Source organism: Bison bison, unplaced genomic scaffold (genome assembly GCF_000754665.1).
Source record: "Bison bison bison isolate TAMUID 2011002044 unplaced genomic scaffold, Bison_UMD1.0 scf7180017864383, whole genome shotgun sequence".
Taxonomy (NCBI): Eukaryota; Metazoa; Chordata; class Mammalia; order Artiodactyla; family Bovidae; genus Bison; species Bison bison.
In genome coordinates, this window is record NW_011494955.1 from 764162 (window position 1) to 785446 (window position 21285).

The window sequence follows — 21285 nt, forward strand, 5'->3', positions numbered from 1 at the left end:
AGCCCACCAGGCTCCCCTGTCCCTGGGATTCTCCAGGCAAGAACACTGGAGTGGGTTGCCATTTCCTTCTCCGATGCAGGAAAGTGAAAAGTGAAAGTGAAGTTGCTCAGTCGTGTCCGACTCCTAGCGACCCCATGGACTGTAGCCTACCAGGCTCCTCCATCCATGGGATTTTCCAGGCAAGAGGACTGGAGTGGGGTGCCATTGCCTTCTCCAATGGAGATAAAGAACACCATGAAAATGATACATCATGCTTTTTTCCCAGTAAGCGGCCTGAGGTGACCCCTAAAAATGGTGCGCTATTCACTTGACCCAGAAAACCCCACAAAATCATGCAAACCAAGAGGTTCAAATCTTCGTGTTCACTTTAAGAACACTCGTAAAACTGCCCAGGCCATAAAGGGTATGCATATCCGAAAAGCCACCAAGTAGCTGCAGGATGTCACTTTAAAGAAGCAATGTGTGCCATTCTGTCTTACAGTGGTGGAGCTGGTAGGTGTGCAAAGGCCAAACAGTGGGGCTGGATGCAGGGTCGGTGGCCCAAGAGAGTGCTGAATTTTTACTACACATGCTCAAAAATGCGGAGAGTCATGCTGAACTTAAGGGCTTAGATGTAGATTCTCTGGTCATTGAGCACATCCAAGTGAACAAAGCCCCCAAGATGCGGCGCAGGACTTACAGAGCTCATGGTCGGATCAACCCCTACATGAGCTCTCTCTGCCACATCGAGATGATCCTTACTGAAAAAGAACAGATTGTTCCTAAACCAGAAGAGGAGGTTGCACAGGAGAAAAAGACATCCCAGAAGAAACTGAAGAAACAAAAACTTATGGCCCGGGAATAAATGCCGCAAAAAATAAATGCAAATAAAAGTGAAAAAAAAAGAAAATGATACATCATGATGAAGACTGGGAAAGTGTTCATGGGGTTTCATAGCAAAGTATTTATGGATATATGTGAAAAGAGCCATTATAAAAGGTAGAATATGTGTGTATAATTTTATACACATATAAAGATAAACAGAAAGATAAACGGAAATAGGCAGGAGAAAATCTGGTTTCAGGGATGCAAGCATGTATGGAAATACCAAAATATGTTTTATTTTTTCAAATTTATTTATTTAAATTGGATAATTACTTATCAATATTGTAATGGGTTTTGCCATACATCAGTACAAAGTGTACATTTTAAATATGTACAGTTCAGAAGCGGGTGCTGACCTTCTGCGCAGGCGCGGGCTGGGGTCCACGCGCGGCATTATGTCTGCTCTGCACGTCTCGCGTGTCTGGGCCTTATATCGGCGCATTTTGCTGCTGCACCGGGTTCTGCCTCCAGACCTCAAAGACCTTGGCGACCAGTACGTGAAGGACGAATTTAGGAGACACAAGGCCGCTGGTTCTAAAGAGGCCGAGCGATTCCTGCAGGAATGGGAGGCATATGCGGCAGTGCTGTGGCAACAAGATAATGAAAGCAGACAAAATTCAGCTGAAAAAGCGTGTTTTGGAATCTCCCTACCAGAAGAAAAACTTAATGACTTTCGTGATGAACAGATTGGACAGTTGCAGGAACTGATGCAGGAAGCCACTAAACCCAACAGGCAATTTAACATTGCTGAGTCTAGGGAACCGAAGCTTTAGTCTATACAATACAGTTTCAAAAAGCATTTCAAGTTCAGAGCCCTTTGACTACTTGGTTTCTAAAATTTGTTTCTTAAGCTTTTAGGTTTTGAGAATGCCTGGTGTTAATGAAATATTCTTTTATTTGGGGATATTTTGAATGTTGTAATATACAGATCAGGATCATGAGTGGATGAAACTGCATTTATTGAAGTAGTAACAGTTCCTGGATAGGATTTGTGTTTTGGACTACATAAGAAAGAATGGTTGTAAACTGGACAAACTTGTGAAATTTCCCCCAAAATTTTATATGTAAATTTGTTTTAATGCTATTCATATTTAAGCATTAATCTTGTGGCTCTAGCTGTATCAGATAAGTATATCATGATAGATACAGAATTCCAAGGTCATTATTTAATTCCTGTTTGCATGGAGTACCTTTTTCTATCCTCTCACTTTCAGTGTCCCTAGATCTGAGGTGGGTCTCTCGTAGACAGCATTTGTGGGGATCTTGTTTTTGTATCCATTCAGCCAGTCTGTTTTTTGGTTGGAGCATTTAATCCACTAAGATTTAAGGTAATTAGCAACATGTATGTTCTTACTGCCATTTGTTAATTATTTTGAATTTGTTTTTGTAGGTCTTTTTTTTTTTTCTTTTGGTTTATGGTTACCATAAAGTTTTAATATAGCAGTCTAAAAAAAAAAGTACAGTTCAAGCTAATCTTATATATATATGTATAGCTGTTCAGTCACTAAGTCATACCCAACTCTTTGTGACTCCATGGACGGCAGCATGCCAGGGTCCTCTGTCCTCTACTGTCTTCTGGGGTTTGCTCAAACACACACACACACACATGCCTATTTTTCCATGCTTTGCAGCCTGCAGGATCTTAACTCCCTGAGCAAACACTGAATCCAGGCCTACAGCAGTGAAACTGCCAAGTCCTCATCACTGCACTGCCAGAAAATTCCCAAAGTCAATTTAAATCAAACGATTTTTAAAAAGCAAGTATTTAAAACATGACACTTTCTAATCACTTGACTCTTTTGTTATTATCAGTTTTTTTGAGGTTATCTGTGGCTACTGTATCAGCATGCTGGAAATAACTAATAATGTGCTACTGAAATAGCTTACCAACTTCATGTTCAGTGACACCACTTTGGCAGTTTGAATTTGACCATGACAATATGTATATACCATGACAGGAATATTTACACCAGAGAAATTAACACAAAGACTACAAACCGGGGACTTATTTAATGTATTACTGAATATTTAGTCTTAAGAATGTAGTGGAGAATGTGTTAATGCAGATTAAATATAAAAGTATATGGTGCATGTGGACTTTAGGTGGTGCACAGGGCAAAAAATTGAGGACAAATAGTTTCCTTCCAGTATTCAAAAACAACTGTACCGTAAGATAAAGAAGTCACATTGCTGAAGGAAGAGTGGAATTCAAACATGTGTCTTTGTTTCTACACTGTCTTATTTGTTAAAATAATAAGCAAACACATAAAAAGAAAGTAGTCAAAAGTTATAAGTAGTCTTTTTACCAAAGAAAATAAACAGAGGGCAAATAAATGCATGAAAAAATGCCCAACATCATGAATTCTTAGGAAAATGGAAATAAAACCAAAGAGCTACAACCACACACTCATTTTAACACCTAAAATTTTAAAAGATCAACTATATCAAGCATTGGCTATGTTGTACAGGAACTGAAATTCTCATACACAGTTGGTAGAAAGACAAAAGGGAATGAACGCTTTAGATCAGAGGTGGGCAGATGTTAAAATGTTAAACATCTACCTACACAAGTAACAGTCTGGGAAATACTACATATTCATACAAAGAACAAATTCAAGTATTTAAAGCAGTTTATTTGTAATACTCCAAACCTGGAAATAACCCAATGTCCATACACAGATGAATGGATAAGTAAGGTGGTTATCCAAAGAATAGAAGACTACTCAGCAATTTAAAAAAAAAATTAACTACTCATATAAGCATCATTGTTGAATCACAAAATAATCATGCAGCATGAAGTAAATCAGTTTTTTAGAAAAGGATATACATCTTATGGTGCCTATTTGCTATGCTATGCTATGCTAAGTCACTTCAGTCGTGTCTGACTCTGTGCGATCCCATAGACAGCAGCCCACCAGGCTTCCCCGTCCCTGGGATTCTCCAGGCAAGAACACTGGAGTGGGTTGCCATTTCCTTCTCCAGTGCATGAAAGTGAAAAGTGAAAGTGAAGTCGCTCAGTCGTGTCCGACTCCTAGCGACCCCATGGACTGCAGCCTACCAGGCTCCTCCATCCATGGGGTTTTCCAGGCAAGAGTACTGGAGTGGGGTGCCATTGCCTTCTCCGATGGTGCCTATTTAAAATTACAGAAATAACAAACTAACCTATTTTAGAGGAAAATAAGTAAATGAATCAATGATTATCTGTAGGGCTGAGGAGAGTAGGGAATGAAATTCCAAAAGGGCATGAGGTAAATATGTGAGTTAAATTAACTTTAATGATTGTGATGATGGTTTCACAGCTTTACAGAAATGTCAAATTTTATCAAATCTTACCCATTAGGTAAGTGTACTTTGTAGTATGTCAGTTACACAATCCGTGTTGTTCAAGGGTTACCTTACCGTTTGCTAAATCTTAATAAAGCCTTAAAAAGTGGTTCCAAATAAAAGCCTAGATGTCCCACTTCTCCTGGTTAATTAGGTTGGGAACCCCGTATGGTCTCTACCATCTCTCTCCTTATGCCCTGGGAAGCAGCCTTGCCTCAGTGGCAGCAAATATTGGCAAGCAATATTGCTACTTGAATCAACAGAACTGCTGGCTGGGTCACAAAAGACATATCCTTGGACTACAGGATTGCCCTTCTATCTTTGTTTTCCTACCAGTAGAGCAGTGGCCTTAAGGGGACAGCACAGAAGTGCTATAGGAGCCCACAAATCTCACCTATAGGAAATACAGTTACAGGGGTCCCACGAATTTCTTACACATTGATCCCACAGTATACGGTCACTGGAACATTTGTGGATGAACTTTCAGAAGAGGCATATTCTGTCTAATTTACTGCAGTCTTCTCAACTCCCAAATAATTCAGTGTTTCTGCACCAATGAAACCAACCCCCTTTAAAACTAAGTTCCCCTGCCAAATTTATGGTTAACATCTCTACTCAAAATTGTATTCCTTTTCTTGTCCTGTCCCTGTTCCACCCAGGATTGAGGACTATCAAATAAAAGCAGGACCCCATGGGTCCTCCTGGGCACAAAAGTTCCTCCATGTCCCTTGTTTGTTAGTATTGATAGAAAAAGGCTTTAGTTTCCAAGGCTTTCTCTGAGTTCCAAAGAACAGATTCAAGCAGCTCCTAATTAAGGAAGTGGGGGAATACAGAAACAAAGGAAAAGCAGTCAAGAAAGAAAAGTAATGACAGCTTAAACAATGCTGCCATTGCTGCTGTTTAGTCTCTAAGTCCTGTCTAACTCTTTTGTGACCCCATGGACCGTAGCCCACCAGGCTCCACTGTCCATGAAATTCTCCAATCAGGAATACTGGAGTGGGTTGCCATTTCCTTCTCCAGGGGATCTTCCCGACCCAGGGATCAAACTCATATCTCCTGCTTGGCAGGTGGATTCTTTACCACTGAGCCCCCTGGGAAGCCCATCATAAACAACAGCCCAGCAATAAAACAGAGTCTTAGTTCCTCCTCAAGGGATACATAGAACAATCTGACACATACTTTTGAGCTGTTCTGTAGAAACCAAGACCCCCACCCAGGTGGAAGATAGTGACTACATGCTGACCATAAGCACACAGACCCCAGGCTGGTTGAAACTAGCAGGTTGATGATTAAGAAAACCCAAACATCACCCTGTTAACTCAATACAAGCAATCAAAAGAAAGTCCATGAGAAGCAACACTCAAACCAGATGTTTCCTTTAAAAACTCTTCCCTGAAATCCACTGGGGAGTTCAGGTATTTTGAACACTAGCTGCCCATTCCCCTTGCTTCTGTATGTGCGTGCTCAGTCCCTTCAGTCATGTCTGCCTCTTTGCAACTCTATGGACTGTATCCCACCAGGCTCCTCTGTCCATGGTATTCTCTGGGCAAGAGAATTTCCTCCTCCAGGGATCGAACCTGCGTCTTCTGCACTGCAGGTGGATTCTTTACCACTGAGCCACCTGGGATGCCCTGTCCTTGCTTAGTGCCCTGCAGTAAATGCTATGCTTCACTTCACCACAACCTGGAGTCCGTAGACTGGCTGTGCTACACCTGGGCAAGTGGACTTGAGTTTGGCTGAGTAACACCAATAATGATTCTACCTGATTCTTATAGTCTAACAATAAATGACACTAGCCTGTTAAACGGAGAAGGCAATGGCAACCCACTCCAGTACTCTTGCCTGGAAACTCCCATGGGCAGAGGAACCTGGTAGGCTGCAGTCCACGGGGTCACTAAGAGTTGGACATGACTGAGCGACTTCACTTTCACTTTTCACTTTCATGCATTGGAGAAGGAAATGGCAACCCACTCCAGTGTTCTTGCCTGGAGAATCCCAGGGACGGGGAGCCTGGTGGGCTGCCGTCTCTGGGGTCGCACAGAGTCGGACATGACTGAAGCGACTTAGCAGCAGCAGCAGCAGCCTATTAAAATTTGCACATCATGGCACAAAACTTGGGGAAAAGCCCCCCTCAGTGGGGCTAGGAAGTATGTAAACAAGGGAATAAAATTTTCATGTTGCTCACAGAAGCACTGGGGGTCCTCAAAACAAAGGCCTCCTCTTTAGGGTGACTTCCGACCTCTCCAAAAATCCTGGCAGCATCCACCAATTAGGACCACAAGGCCCTGCAGTCTTTCTTGCAAGGCCTTGGGGAGCAATGCAAATTAGACCACAGCTGTACAAAGAGCTGTTTATTTCCTGCCATAATAAGGTCCTAGAAAGCACAGCAAGTTTGGGATTCTCACAAAATCTGTTCTCTCCTACCTGCTCATCGATCATAATTCTGCTTCCAAATCCCTGTGGATGAGAGAATAGACCTGCCAAAATTAACGTTGCAAGAGTGGGCCTTCACAAAAGATCACAATCCAGAGCAATGTGCAGCAAGCAGTTCCCAGGTTAGTAAATTAGAACCTGGAAAAATTCATTACAGGTATGACATAAGAACAATAATGTCCCTTGCCGGGAGCCAGCACGGGAGATCCCACCCATGACAAGGTCATGCGGAGGAGATCTGACAGGCAAGGTCGAGGGACTCCCTGGACCTGCTCGAGCATCTACCCCGAAACCAAAGTCTGTCTGTCTACTGTTTACTATTTATGCCTTTCACCAACTCTTCTGACATTAACAGGGGGCTATCCCCGACCACCTTTCTCTGAAAAAGATCAACTTAAGGCTCTAGTTAACGTCTTCTGGGCATGAAAGGAGTATTTCAATTCAAACTTCTGTTGGCATTCTAGCTTGCCTGGCAGGTTTGTCCACACCCTTGCAACTAACACACATGATTGTTCACAACTTCCCAAACATGAAATGCACAGGAAGCCTAAAGCATTCTAAAAGTCCTAATGGGCATAGAGCCCTTTGAGGGGTGAAAAATTATTAGATAATACTGGTGAACGGCTTCATTGTTGAGCCAATGCTTGCTGCCAAGTCTCCATATCCCTTACCCATTGTGTGCCTGGGAGTGCATTAGTTAATATAGTCAGAATGTAGAAAAACAAGTAGTAGCCTTGACAATAGCAACATAAGCCCTTTGAGTTAATAAGTTCTTTCTTTGTTGTAACCCACTGCACCTTTGCTCCATAAGAATGTAACTTTATTTAGTACTTTCGGAGGGTGACACTGATTGGAAAAATAAAAAGAAAACACTTCAAAGGAAAAACAAGTTTTCTGGTTGACCAACCTTTATCAGAAAAGGGTCATAAAATGTTAATAGGCCTCCAAGCCAGAAGATAATGACAAGACCCTTGTAAGTGGAAAGGTATGCAGAAAACATCCTGGTTTCGATAAGGGTTAAACAGATGTATTGTTGAGCTGACTCTGCATAACTCTACATCTTTCACTTCTGGAAATGTGTAACTCAAGGTATAAAAGCTCTTTTTGAAAATAAAGCTGCAGACCCTGTTCCACCTAAGCTTGATCTCTCCGTGTCGTTTTTTCTTTCTTTCTCTCTCTCTTCTTTTTTCAGGTTGATCCCCTGGAGCGCAGAGGCTCTCTGAGTTCACTTTCTGCCCGGGCTTCTAAGACCCAATCGAGAAAGTGCTCTGCGTTTTCACTCCATCGAGGGGGCGCCTGTGGCCTCCATGAACAGAGCAAGTCCTGTGTCAGGGGCTTTACTGGCTTTCCGTGTAAACCAAGGAATATCAGCCTCTTTCTCTTTTCTTTATTTTCTCTCTCGCCAACACCGTTCATCCTGAGGGTATCCCTGGATCCTGCTGGGGCTGGACCCCAGTAGTCCCTGAAAAAGGTAGTTCTTCTTAGAAAGCTGAGTATAGGTCCTTTGGACTAAAACTGGGTCAGGACCATTCCCTGAAAAATCAGAAAGGAATAGTAATCTGGCTAAGGACCTGGGCTATTTATAACTTTCTCAAGAAAATGCGAGAACACAGAGGTCAGTTTTCCTGAGACTATTGGAGTGGTGACTGATCTAGAGAGGTGAAATGGCTTCAGTCAGAAACTGAGTGTGACATAAATCTAACAGCTCTGGGCAGGTTAGAAAGTACAATGCATTTCCTTAAAGTTGCAGATGTAACCGAAACTTATGAGGAATCTTGCATGATATATGCTTGAATTAGAGAGGTTTAAATTCAGGTAAATGGCTCTCACACAGGCTCCTCCAGTGTTGTTATCCTGAATGAGGAAATAAAACATTCCCTGAACATTTAAGACTTTTCTCCAGTGTGAACTCTCTGGTGTCTAAGGAGGCTAGATTTCCAGCTAAAGGATTTCTCACAGTCACTGCACTCATAAGGCCTCTCACCAGTGTGACCTCTCTGGTGTTGAATGAGGCTATCACTTCGGCTAAAGGATTTAACACATTCGTTACACTCATATGGCTTTCCTCCAGTGTGGACTCTCTGATGTTGAATAAGCCTAGCATTTTGGCTAAAGGATTTTCCACGTTCGTTACACTCATATGGCTTTTCTCCAGAATGAATTCTCTGGTGGTGAATAAGGCCAGAGTGTTGTCTAAAAGATTTCCTACATTCACTGCACTCATAAGGTCTTGTGCCAGAATGAATTCTCTGATGTTGAATGAGCTCAGATTTTTGGATAAAGGATTTTCCACATTCAGTGCACTCAAAAGGTCTTTCTCCAGTGTGAACTCTCTGATGTTCAATGAAGACAAATTTGCGACTAAAGGATTTTCCACAAACACTGCACTCATATGGTCTTTCACCAGTATGAACACTCCAGTGTTGAATGAGGTTAGACAACTTTCTAAAGGACTTTCCACATTCACTGCACACATAAGGCCTTTCTCCACTGTGAATTCTCTGGTATTGAATGAGGTCATATTTGCAGCTAAAAGATTTCCCACATTCATTGCATTCATAAGGCCTTTCCCCAGTGTGAACTCTGGTGCCATAAAAGGCTAGAGCTGTGTCTAAAAGTCTTCCCACATTTGGTGCATTCATGAGGTCTTCCTTTAGTGTGAACTCTCTGGTGTTCAATGAGCTTGGATTTGTAGCAGAATAATTTCGTACCTTCACCACACTTAGAATGAATTCCTCCAGTAAGTTGTCTCTGTCGGTGAATGAGTTTGGATTTGTGACTGAAGACTTTTCTGCATTCACAAGTCCTTTCTCCAGTGTGAATTCTCTGGTGTTTTGTAAGACTAAAGTTGCGGGTAAATAATTTTCCACATTCTCTGCATCCAGAAGGCTTTGTACCACTGTGAATTCTCTGGTGTTTAACAAGGCCAGAGATTTGGCTAAAGAATTTCCCACATTCACCACACTCATATGGCCTTTGTCCAGTGTGAATTTGCTGGTGCTGAACAAGTCTGTAGTTGCAGTTGAAGCCTTTACTACATTTGTTACACTGATAAAGTCTTTCTTTAGAGCAGACACTTTGATCTTGAACAAGATTGTGGTTGTGGCTGTCAACTTTTTCACACTCACCCCACTTGTAATGACTTTTTTCAGTGAAAGGCCTGCCCACTCTTGCTGCCACTCTGTGATTCCTCGTTGTTGATTGTTGCCTGGTGCTGGAGAAGGCCCAAGGTGGCTGGGCAGTCCTCCCCAACTCCCCTATCGGTGAAAGGCTTCCCTGACACAAAGAGGTGGCAGCTCCTCACAAATGAGACCCTCTCCACATCTCTTTCCCAGGGCTTCTCTCCACTGTCATCCCTGTGCTGCCAGTGAAAGTCTGCACTGGAACAGAAGTGTCTCAAACATGTACCCCCCAGTCTGGTTTCTGAAAAGAGTATACTGTTCAGTACTCAGCTTGGTGTAAAATATCTTTTAAAATGGGGACACACATCTCACAGGGGTGGATCTTCTGGATGGATGGACCTGCCTTGGAAACCCCGACCTGTGACTCTGCTTCTACAGATAAACTCTGCTCAGAAGGGGCCTCTTCATCTTCTGTTCCATGGCAATAACCTGAAAGCAGAGAAATGCTGAGGAAATGCATGTTGACTTTGGTGGGAGAGGAAAGACCCATTATAAAGGTGTGTCAGACACAACTGAGAATGAATCATGGGTTTTTTCTAAAAACGGGAGCTGGGGGCAAACTGAGGAAGTGGTTGCTTGGCAGCAGTGGGCAGGCCTGTGAAGATCATAGAATAGGGGAGACCTAACCAGACAAAGGACACACATAGCATGGAGGCAAGGTCTCCAACTCTTTTCTCTGCCAAAAACCTTCTGCTGTGGGGAAAGCTGGTTGTGTCCTGAGTGACCAGGATTCAAGGGCTATTTAAGGATATGTGCACACCTCATGATACACATGCAGGTCAATGTGGGAGAACACTGCAGAGGGAGCAGTGCAGAGGAACAGGTGATCCATGGAAGCTACAAAGGCGAAAGTGGTCAGGAACCGGAAGTCACAGATGAAATGACAAGACAGCAAAGTGTCAGGTATGGGGAAAAGGCAGAAATGAGGTATGGCCAAAGGGACTACTGGACACAGGGCAGGTTCCTGATTTGATCTGAAAACAGCCATGATGTCATGTCCTCCCCCAGCTGCCATGCCCCAGGCCCAGGAGGCTCTCTGCTGAGACCATCTCACCATGTCTAGTCTGAAAGAACTAGGATTCTCTCTGTACCCTCCACTGTGTAACTACTCAGAACCTTAATACTTCAAGTCTTATAAAAGATTGTAGCATCAATGAGTGGCTAGCACTGGCTTTGAGCAACTGGGCATTGACAGTATTCAGTAAAGAAAACATTACAAAGAACAACTGAAGGAGAGTTTTCCAAGAACAGCCCATGGTTCATGTAAGTAATGACCATGACCTGGCACAAGCAGTCACAAAGAACTCCTAGCTAGGAGAAGGGGGAAGAACTGGAGACCAGGTGTCGGGGGCCGCATTAGGCATTACTGACAAAATGGAGGCACGGCCCCAACCCCCTCTCATCATCCAGCAGGCATGGTCCCAGGATAAAGGAGTTAGGTCTTGTGATTCTGACTTGTTTTTTCCTTTCTTTGGTTGAGTTGGCTGGAAAGAATGTTAAGGTGCTTATTGTTCTTGAGAGAAGCATGAGAAAGCACAAAGCCTTCTGCAGTTGTACCCAGACAATAATCCATAAAGTAAGCATTGACATTTGTTCAAGGATCTTTACAAAGAATGTTCCAGAATGAGCACGTAGGCCTCAGCTTGAGGCCATGGTAAGGATTGTTATCTGAGACATGTTTGTGGGGGGAATGTTTATGACAAAGGAAGTTTGCTGAGCTTAGGTTTAGGAATAATTAAGAATAGCTAGAAGCCTTTTTAGGAGATAGTGAGCTTAGGATACTAGGGGCAAGCAGGGTTTAGAAAGATAAGAAATAAACTGAGGGATGTGGTATGCAGCCCAGATATAAGCATGAGTTACAATGTAATTCTGGTTGAAGGGCAACAATGATTTATGAAGATAATAAATCTGGGTGAGGGGGAGCTGAAAATGTCAAACCTCTGACCTAATGCTTTTGTCAAAGTATAAAAGACACCCTGATGCTTGAAATAAACATGTAGTCCCACACCTTGAGTCAGAGGCTGCATCATTCTCCGCTGACACCGCTCATCTCTTCAGGCTGATTCCCTGGCTGTTGGAGCTGGACTCCGGCAGCCGAGGATCTGGATGTAGTCACTCCACCAGGGAGACGGCAAGCAGGATGGGATTCATTAGGGGGCCTGCTAGACTCCTGACTCCCAGACCCATCTCTGCACTTCTGGAGGCAACAGGTGTTAAGGCTGCTTGGGGAGTCCGTTGCTCAGAGCACTACACACAGCTCAGTGCTGGTATCCATAGCACATCCGACAAGAAAGTGGAGGAAGTCAGCAGAGCCTGTGGTCCAGCTGTGGGAAAGACAATACTAATTCATGGGAAAAAGGGAAAACAGGACATCATCTCAGAACACGAGGAAGAGTGTGAAGGTCTTACCCAGGGATGCTACAAGTGCAAAGTTTTCCAGCATCACACTGTAGTACAGGAGTCTCTGAGCCTCATCCAGGAGCCCCCACTCCTCCTGGGAGAAGTCAATGGCCACATCCTCAAATTTCATACCCTGTCATAATGGAGATAGTTCATTCCACCGTCAGCTTCTCTCCTAGGATTCCAAGTTCACTGTGCCACGTTCCCCCTGCCCTGTCCCCTCCCTGCCCCCCTCCCCAATTTATCCTCTGCTCACTTTACTTCCCAAAAATTCAGAGGAGATATCCTTGATGCCATTAGAGTCCCTCTCCTTGTAGTCTCACTGATACTGTATTTTCCCACATCAACAAGCAGATGAGCAGAGAGGTGACATCTGACCTCTGGGTCTGGGATGTAGGGCACATGACCTCGTCAATAAGGTGGGTGTAACGAACATAGGTTAGGGAGATAGGCTAGCCACAGGGAGGGTGTAATGATCTGACACTGGTCCTTCCTTCAGCCTTATATCCCCACAACAGGGTCCTGGGTCCTAGAGTTCACACTACCTCTTCATATGCACATCATTCTTTTTTTTTTTTTTTAATCAGTGTAGGAAATTTTATTATTCAAGATTCCAGGCTCCTGGCCCACCTTGCAAGCAGGATTTTTTTTTCCTTTCTTTTAAAAAAAAAATGTTTTAGTTAATTAATTTATTTTAATTGGAGGCTAATTACTTTACAATACTGTAGTGGTTTTTGCCGTACCTTGACATGAATCAGTCATGAGTGTACATGTGTTCCCCATCCTGAACCCCCTTCCCACCTCCCTCCCCAGCACATCATTTTTTGAACCACACTTTGCTCCCATAGCTGTATGCTGCAACTTCAAAGGTCATACAGCCTTGCCATGATGGGGATAGTTCATTTCATGACCAGCTTTCTCCTTCGGATTCTAATTTCACTACCTTCCCAGTCCATCACCTGCTTAGCCTGTCCCTTCCCCATGATGGTGAAGATTTCCAAGCTGAGGTGGCACTGATACCTACTGTCTCATCATGGTCCTACTGACCACTGTGTCAACCCTCAACAACAGGCAGATGGGCAGGTAGATGTCACCTAAGCTCTGGATTTGGCACATGAAGCCTCACTCTTTTCAGGCAATTCCCCGTGTGTTCCTCAGATTTTCTCCCAGACACCACCAAAAATGGGCTCTCACCCTTCACTCTTAGGCCAATACCAAGGCCCTGGAGCCACGAGATCAAGTTCGCTCTCCATGTGTACAGCACTCTGCCCACCACAACTCTCTCACAACTGCACTCCCATAGCCGCAGGCCCCTCCTGCTTTATGCCATAATCATCTCCTTGGCATCTCCATTCGTAACTCAGCATATGTGATCTATTACAATGCTTGCCAAGTTCAAACATGATCAAGTTCTACCTGAGACAGTAAAGGTCCCCACTGACAAAGGCAGCCTAGAGTCCTACTGTGAAAGCCTCCTTCCTTGACTGCCCCTTGCTTCAACCTCATCTACTGAAAACCACATCAGCTCTCAGATACCCATGGCCGCCTCCACTTGTGCTGCATTTGATGAACCCTCACCAGTCACAGCTTTCCTCTCACCACCTAACCCTCATTCAAGGCCCAGCACCTGCCCTTTGCACCATCTGTGAGTTTTCCAGATGACTATTTGTGTCTCAGATCTGATCTGGTAGCCAGACTAGAACACCCCAAGTCCAACCAAGGGTTACCACAAAATCCTGGTAAGTTGGTAGAGCACCAGCTTCTTTGAAATACTCCTGATGATGCCTCTGCACCCAGCTCACATCCACTGATCCCTCAGAGACCTTGGTTGCATGCCAAACCATTTGCCCTCACAACCCTCTCTGTGACCACCTCCCTCACCTGTGCAGTGACACGCACCTCCCATAACCAGGGCTTCAAGCAAGAAATCCAGTCCTCAGACCCTCCCTCTTCTTTCTGGGCTATTATTACCGTTATCATCCTGACCAGGATTTCCTATAATCTACAACTCCTCCCTTGTCTACACACTCTCTGCTACCTTTTGGATAAGCCTGCATCCCAAACTCCTCCTCAGAGTTCCAGATGCCCACAAACTGTCCTCTGAAACATCTCATACCCTTAAGAGGCCAAGAATAAAACTTCTGATATCCCCAATGAAAATTACCATGTCTATGGACTTCCCCATCTCAGTTGGTGGAGGCTTCAGATGCAAAAACCAAACTTTCACTTGACCCATGACTCCTACCTCTCCTCTCAACCTCAAAATCAGAAAATCCAAGTTGCCATACCTAAAACCCCAATCCAGAACCCAGCCACTTCTCCCACGGCCACCACCCTAGTCCAGCAACCAGTAGCCTCACCCAGACTATAGCAGTATTCTTCTTGCCCTTCTGATTACCACCCTGAGGCCAGTACTGTTCTCAATGTTGCAGCAACACAGAGAGTGTTGCAACCTGGGGCAGATCACCTGTCTCCACTGCTCCAAATCTCTCAATGCTCCCAACACCTTCAGAAAGTATCAGTTGTTCAGTCATGTCCCACTCTTTGCAACCCCATGGACTATAGCCCATCAGGCTCCTCTGTCCATGGAATTCTCCCGGCAAGAATACTGGAGTGGGTTGCCATTCCCTACTCAAAGGGATCTTCTCGACCCAGGGATCTTCCCGACCCAGGGTTCCAATCCCCGGTCTTCTGCATTGCAGGCCAGATTTCTTTACTGTCTGAGCCACCACCTCCAAAGGAGACATCCAATTCTCACAAGGCAGTTCCAGAACTACCTCCTGCTCTACTGCTCCCAGTCCCACGAGAAAGAAAAGATACCTGCAGGTCCCTGAACCGTCTCTACGCCTCTTCCAGGACCTTGTACTTTCTGGTACTTATGCCTAAGCTGGTACTTTCCTTATCTCATTCGACTGGTCACCAACAATGGAAACCACTCTATATAACTCTAGGCCTGGAATGTGTTCATGGTCCCCAAGCCCAAGGCCCAGAAAAGCGGCAGATCAATACCAGGATGCTAATAGCATCCAGAGACCATAAGAGTGGGGTAAGGACTAAGGAGAGCCTGAAATAAACTGCAGGAAGAACTATCACTAAGTGATTCCACGGTAAAGAAATCTGTGGGAAAAGGGAGGTCATTTGAGACAACCACGGCCAGCATCCTTAGCTCAGGACGCTTAGTACCCTTGGCAAGCCCAGGACCCAGATGAGCTTGAAGTGTCTGAGCCCCCACACTGTCTGTCAGACACAAGGCTCCAGCCATGACGGCCCCACCATCCTGGACCCTGGAGTCTGGGCTGTAGGCACTTGGGGATTTAGTGTCTGGTGTGGCGAGGGTGGTGGGAGGACGAACGTTTCGTTTACCTGTGGTGGGTTCCTTAGCGTCGCCACCACTGCCATTGGACTCTGTATGGAGCAGAGTCTATAAGGCACAGAGATCTGGATCTCTGCCTGTTTTGGGTCGCCCCGAGGTACGCCGCCTGGTGGCTCAGCTGGTAAAGAATCCGGCCTGCAACGTGGGAACTTAAGAGACAGAATCCAACACCGCAAAAAAGAGTTAACTAAATCTTTCCACTCCTCAAAGCCTGTTCCAACTGGCCCTCCCTTGGTTGCTCCCTTTCTTGAGACCATTCACTTCAGTTCAGTAACTCAGTCGTGTCCGACTCTTTGCGACCCCATGAATCGCAACACGCCAGGCCTCCCTGTCCATCACCAACTCCCGGAGTTCACTCAGACTCACGTCCATCGAGTCAGTGATGCCATCCAGCCATCTCATCCTCTGTCATCCCCTTCTCCTCCTGACCTCAATCCCTCCCAGCATCAGAGTCTTTTCCAATGAGTCAACTCTTCGCATGAGGTGGCCAAAGTACTGGAGTTTCAGCTTTAGCATCATTCCTTCCAAAGAAATCCCAGGGCTGATCTCCTTCAGAATGGACTGGTTGGATCTCCTTGCAGTCCAAGGGACTCTCAAGAGTCTTCTCCAACACCACAGTTCAAAAGCATCAAGTCTTCGGCACTCAGCTTTCTTCACAGTCCAACTCTCACATCCATACATGACCACTGGAAAAACCATAGCCTTGACTAGACGGACCTTTGTTGGCAAAGTAATGTCTCTACTTTTCAATGTGCTATCTAGGTTGGTCATAACTTTTCTTCCAAAGAGTAAGCGTCTTTTAATTTCATGGCTGCAGTCACCATCTGCAGTGATTTTGGAGCCCCAAAAAATAAAGTCTGACACTGTTTCCACTGTTTCCCCATCTATTTCCCATGAAGGGATGGGACCAGATGCCATGGTCTTCGTTTTCTGAATGTTGAGTTTTAAGCCAACTTTTTCACTCTCCTCTTTGACCTTCATCAAGAGGCTTTTTAGTTCCTCTTCACTTTCTGCCATAAGGGTGGTGTCATCTGCATATCTGAGGTTATTGATATTTCTCCCAGTAATCTTGATTCCAGCTTGTGCTTCTTCCAGTCCAGCGTTTCTCATGATGTACTCTGCATATAAGTTAAATAAGCAGGGTGACAATATACAGCCTTGACGTACTCCTTTCCCTATTTGGAACCAGTCTGTTGTTCCATGTCCAGTTCTAACTGTTGCTTCCTGACCTGCATACAGATTTCTCAAGAGGCAGGTCAGGTGGTCTGGTATTCCCATCTCTTTCAGAATTTTCCACAGTTTACTGTGATCCACACAGTCAAAGGCTTTGGCATAGTCAATAAAGCAGAAATAGATATTTTTCTGGAACTCTCTTGCTTTTTCCATGATCCAGCGGATGTTGGCAATTTGATTTCTGGTTCCTCTGCCTTTTCTAAAACCAGCTTGAGCAACTGGAAGTTCACGGTTCACGTATTGCTGAAGCCTGGCTTGGAGAATTTTGAGCATTACTTTACTAGCATGTGAGATGAATGCAATTGTCCAGTAGTTTGAGCATTCTTTGGCATTGCCTTTCTTTGGGATTGGAATGAAAACTAACCTTTTCCAGTCCTGTGGCCACTGATGAGTTTTCCAAATTTGCTGGCATACTGAGTGCAGCACTTTCACAGCATCATCTTTCAGGATTTGGAATAGCTCAACTGGAATTCCATCACCTCCACTGGCTTTGTTCGTAGTGATGCTTTCTAAGGCTCACTTGACTTCCCATTCCAGGATGTCTGGCTCTAGGTGGGTGATCACACCATCGTGATTATCTGGGTCGTGAAGATCTTTTTTTGTACAGTTCTTCTGTGTATTTTTGTCACCTTTTCTTAATATCTTCTTCTTCTGTTAGGTCCATATCATTTCTGTCCTTTATCAAGCTCATCTTTGCATGAAATGTTCCCTTGGTGTCTCTAATTTTCTTGAAGAGATCTCTAGTCTTTCCCATTCTGTTGTTTTCCTCTATTTCTTTGCATTGATCGCTGAGGAAGGCTTTCTTATCTCTTCTTGGGACCATTAGTACTTATTATCTTACTCCTCTTATTTGGACCCTGTTTCTTCAATCTTTTTCAAAGGTTTCTCCAAGATTGGATTTGGGCCATCTCTCGAGACCAGGTCAAGACCATTCTTGAGAGCCTCACCTCGACACCAGAAAAAGGGGACCCTGGGCCCTAGTACAATCCTCTGTTTCAGACCCAGAGCTGTGGCCCCGACCCAGCACGAAGTAGCCAGAGAGATACAGCGCCCTTTCCCCCCATCTTTTTATGACTTCAGGGTCTGAAGTGAAGGAGTCCTCGGGCCTAGAAAAGAAGATAACGACCTCAAGGGCCCTTGCTGAACTACCTGACTTTGGGGATGACAAAACTGAATTTTAAGTCCCACCCCGATACTCTGGGCAGATTGCATCAGCCCGGGACCCTCCACCTCCTGGACCCCCCACCCCCTGCCTCTGTTCATCCACAAACTGCCATCTCAGCTAAAGATTACCCAGAATGCCCCACCTGACTAAATCTTCCCGTATAGCTTCTGCAAAACCTCCCCTTAAATATGAAGCCTCCCTGATCCCTCACGTGCTCAGCCTGGTCGTTAGACCGACAGTCGCCCCTCCTTGCCTGAATAAAGGTAACCTGTTTTCGTTGAAGTCGTCTTCCTTTCTTCATTGCCTCGGCTTGAATTACACCTTACAGCCTGGGCTGCGGTCACTGGGGGATTTAGTCTGGTGTGGCGAGGGCGGTGACTCCTCGGAGGACGAACGTTTCGTTTACCTGTGGTGGGTCCCTCAGCATCGCCGCCACCGCTGGAGCGGAGCCGAGTCTGTAAGGCGGGGAGATCTGGATCTCTGCCTGTTTTGGGTCGCCCTGAGGTATGCCACCTGGTGGCTCAGCTGGTAAAGAATCCAGCCTGCAATGTGGGAGACCTGGGTTCCATCCTTGGGTTGGGAAGATCCCCTGGAGAAGGGAACGGCTATCCACTCCAGTATTCTGGCCTGGAGAATTCCATGGACTATAGAGTCCATGGGGTCGCAGAGTCGGATACGACTGAACGACTTTCACTTTCACGAGGTGTGCCGCCGCCAAGTCTTGGACCGGCCTCTGTGGAAGCCTCCAGCTCCTTCTTTTTTAGGATCCCTGGCTCTGAAACTCTAAGCTGGCAATCTGACCTGCGTGAGTGCGTGCTTAGTCGCTTCAGTCGTGTCCGACTCTCTGCGACCCTATGGGCCATGGCCTGCAGGCTCCTCTGTCCATGGGATTCCCCAGGAAAGAATAATGAAATGGATTATCATTTCCTTTTCCAAATCTGACCTCAAACAATCCAAAACGACCGCCACAAGGAGGACGCCGGAAGTCCCGCCCCCACGCCAAGCACACGCAGGGAAATACTTCAGTCCTGGGCTTTAATTGGCTCAACTCCGCCACCTTCCGGCACATTGCCCTCTGGTTACTGTAGTTTCCACATCTGTGCAAGCTAGAGTTAGGGAAACCTGACTGGCAGCCACCTGAGCGAGGAAAAGTTCTCCGCAGCACGGAGAAATATGACCATTAGTTTGTAATAACTTTAAAAGAAGTTCACCCTATAAAAACATTGTCATGAGACTTCGCTGGCGGTCCAGTGGTTAAGACTCCATGCTTTCGCTACAGGGGTCATAGGTTTTGTAGAAGCTGTGTCTGCAGAAACTCCCAGACTTCCCCAGCGCCCAGTTGTTAAGAATCCGCCCGCAAATGCGGGGACGCGGATTCGATCCATGGTTCTGGAAGATCCCACATGCAGCGGAGCAACTAAGCTTGGGCACCACAACTTCTGAGCCCGCACTGTAGAACCCACTCACGTAACTAGAGAAAACATAGTCGCAGCAAGGAAAACCTAGCACAGACAAAATAATAAATAAAATAAATACACACAGAAACTCCCCAAATGTGCTAATCTGGACTCACAGCAGAGTCTCCACCTCAGCCGAATGCACAGGAGGTGACCAGCGGGAGCCCACCTTTGTATTGCTGAACTCTACCTATAACCACTGGGATTGGAGCTGGTGGAGGCCCTGCACGCTTTCTGTTTGTAATTTCCGTACCTGTATGGTGCCAAGTGGAGAAGGCAATGGCAACCCACTCCAGTACTCTTGCCTGGAAAATCCCATTGACGGAGGAGCCTGGTAGGCTGCAGTCCATGGGGTCGCTGAGGGTCGGACACGACTGAGCGACTTCACTTTCACTTTTCACTTTCATGCATTGAAGAAGGAAATGGCCACCCACTCCAGTGTTCTTGCCTGGAGAATCCCAGGGACAGAAGAGCCTAGTGGGCTGTCGTCTGTGGGGTCGCACAGAGTCGGACACGACTGAAGTGACTTAGCAGCATGGTGCCAAGTGGAGTCGGACAGGCAACTGGTTTGTCAAGGAGATGTGTCGACTGCACATTTAACCTGCAAAACCTAACCGTGTTGCCTAAGTAGAGGAGGGAGAGAAAACTTTTTTGGAAAAAAAAATTTTTATTTATCTTACTTGCTGACTCCAATAAACTGTACTCAGAGAACAGGTATTAAAATCAGACTAGTCACAATACTAAGCATTTCGGAAGACGTGGACATCCAAGATTTTTTATAATGCTAATGATGTGGTAATGGATAAAAATCTATTTGAAAATGTTTGCCTCCAGGAATCAGAGAAATACTTGTGTTTTTCCTTTACTCTTACGCTGCTACCATACTCAACACTATTTTTTTCTTATTGAAGTATAGTTGATTTACCATATTATATTAGTTTCAGGTGTGACTCAATACAGTGGTATTGCAATATTTTTATAGATTATATTTCATTTAAAGTTATCACAAAACAGTGGCTATATTTTCCTATGCTGTACAATATATCCTGGTTGCTTATTTATTTTTCACATAATAGTTTGATCTATGAATCTTTTCCCCTATCTTTTTCCTCCCTCTTTCCCTCTTCCCACTATACGCACTAGTTTCCTCTCTATACCTCTTTTTTGTCATATACATTCTCTTAATTCAGCTTTAGACTCCACACATGATTGATAGCAGAGTATCTTTCGCTGATTTATTTCACTAAGCATAACACTCTCTAGGCCCATCCATATTGTTGTAAATGGCAAAAACTCATTCTTTTTATGGCTGAATATTTCATATATATATATGGGCTTCCCAAATGGCTCCACAGGTAAAGAATGAGCCTGCAGTTCAGGAGACACAGGAGACATGGGTTTGATCCTTGGGTCAGGAAGATCCCCTGCAGTAGGAAACGGCAACCCACTCCAGTATCGTTGCCTGGGAAATCCCATGGACAGAGGAGCCTGATGGGCTACAGTCCATGGAGTTGCAGAGAGTCCAACACACACACACACATATGTATACATACAACAGGCTTCCTTGGTGCCTCAGCAGTAAAGAATCCACCTGCAATGCAGAAGATGTGGGTTCAATCCCTGGGTCAGGATGATCCTCTGGAGAAGGAAATGCCAACCCACTCCAGTATTTTTGCCTGGAAAATCCCATGGACAGTGAAGCCTGCTGGGCTATGGTCCATGGGGTTGCAAAACATCTGATAAGACTGAATGACCAAACAACAACAAATATATCCCATGTCTTCTTTATCCATTCATGTCTTGATGACACTTAGGAGGCTTCCATGTCTTGATTATCGTAAACAGTGTTGCTAT

The 21285-nt window shown here is 45.0% G+C and overlaps 1 protein-coding gene and 2 pseudogenes across 1 annotated transcript; 2 read left to right on the plus strand and 1 right to left on the minus strand.

Moving 5' to 3' along the window:
• The first annotated feature begins 272 nt into the window (after positions 1–272).
• Positions 273–866, plus strand: LOC105001403 (annotated as a pseudogene).
• Positions 867–1259: 393 nt separating this feature from the next.
• LOC105001402 lies at positions 1260–1637 on the plus strand (annotated as a pseudogene).
• Positions 1638–8507: 6870 nt separating this feature from the next.
• On the minus strand, positions 8508–19043 carry LOC105001649 (zinc finger protein 154-like). Its single transcript, XM_010858037.1, is given in 6 exon segments — positions 8508–9202; positions 9423–9772; positions 9774–9996; positions 12213–12336; positions 18301–18429; positions 18918–19043. Coding segments are annotated over 6 exon segments (1647 nt in total).
• Between the last annotated feature and the right edge of the window lie 2242 nt (positions 19044–21285).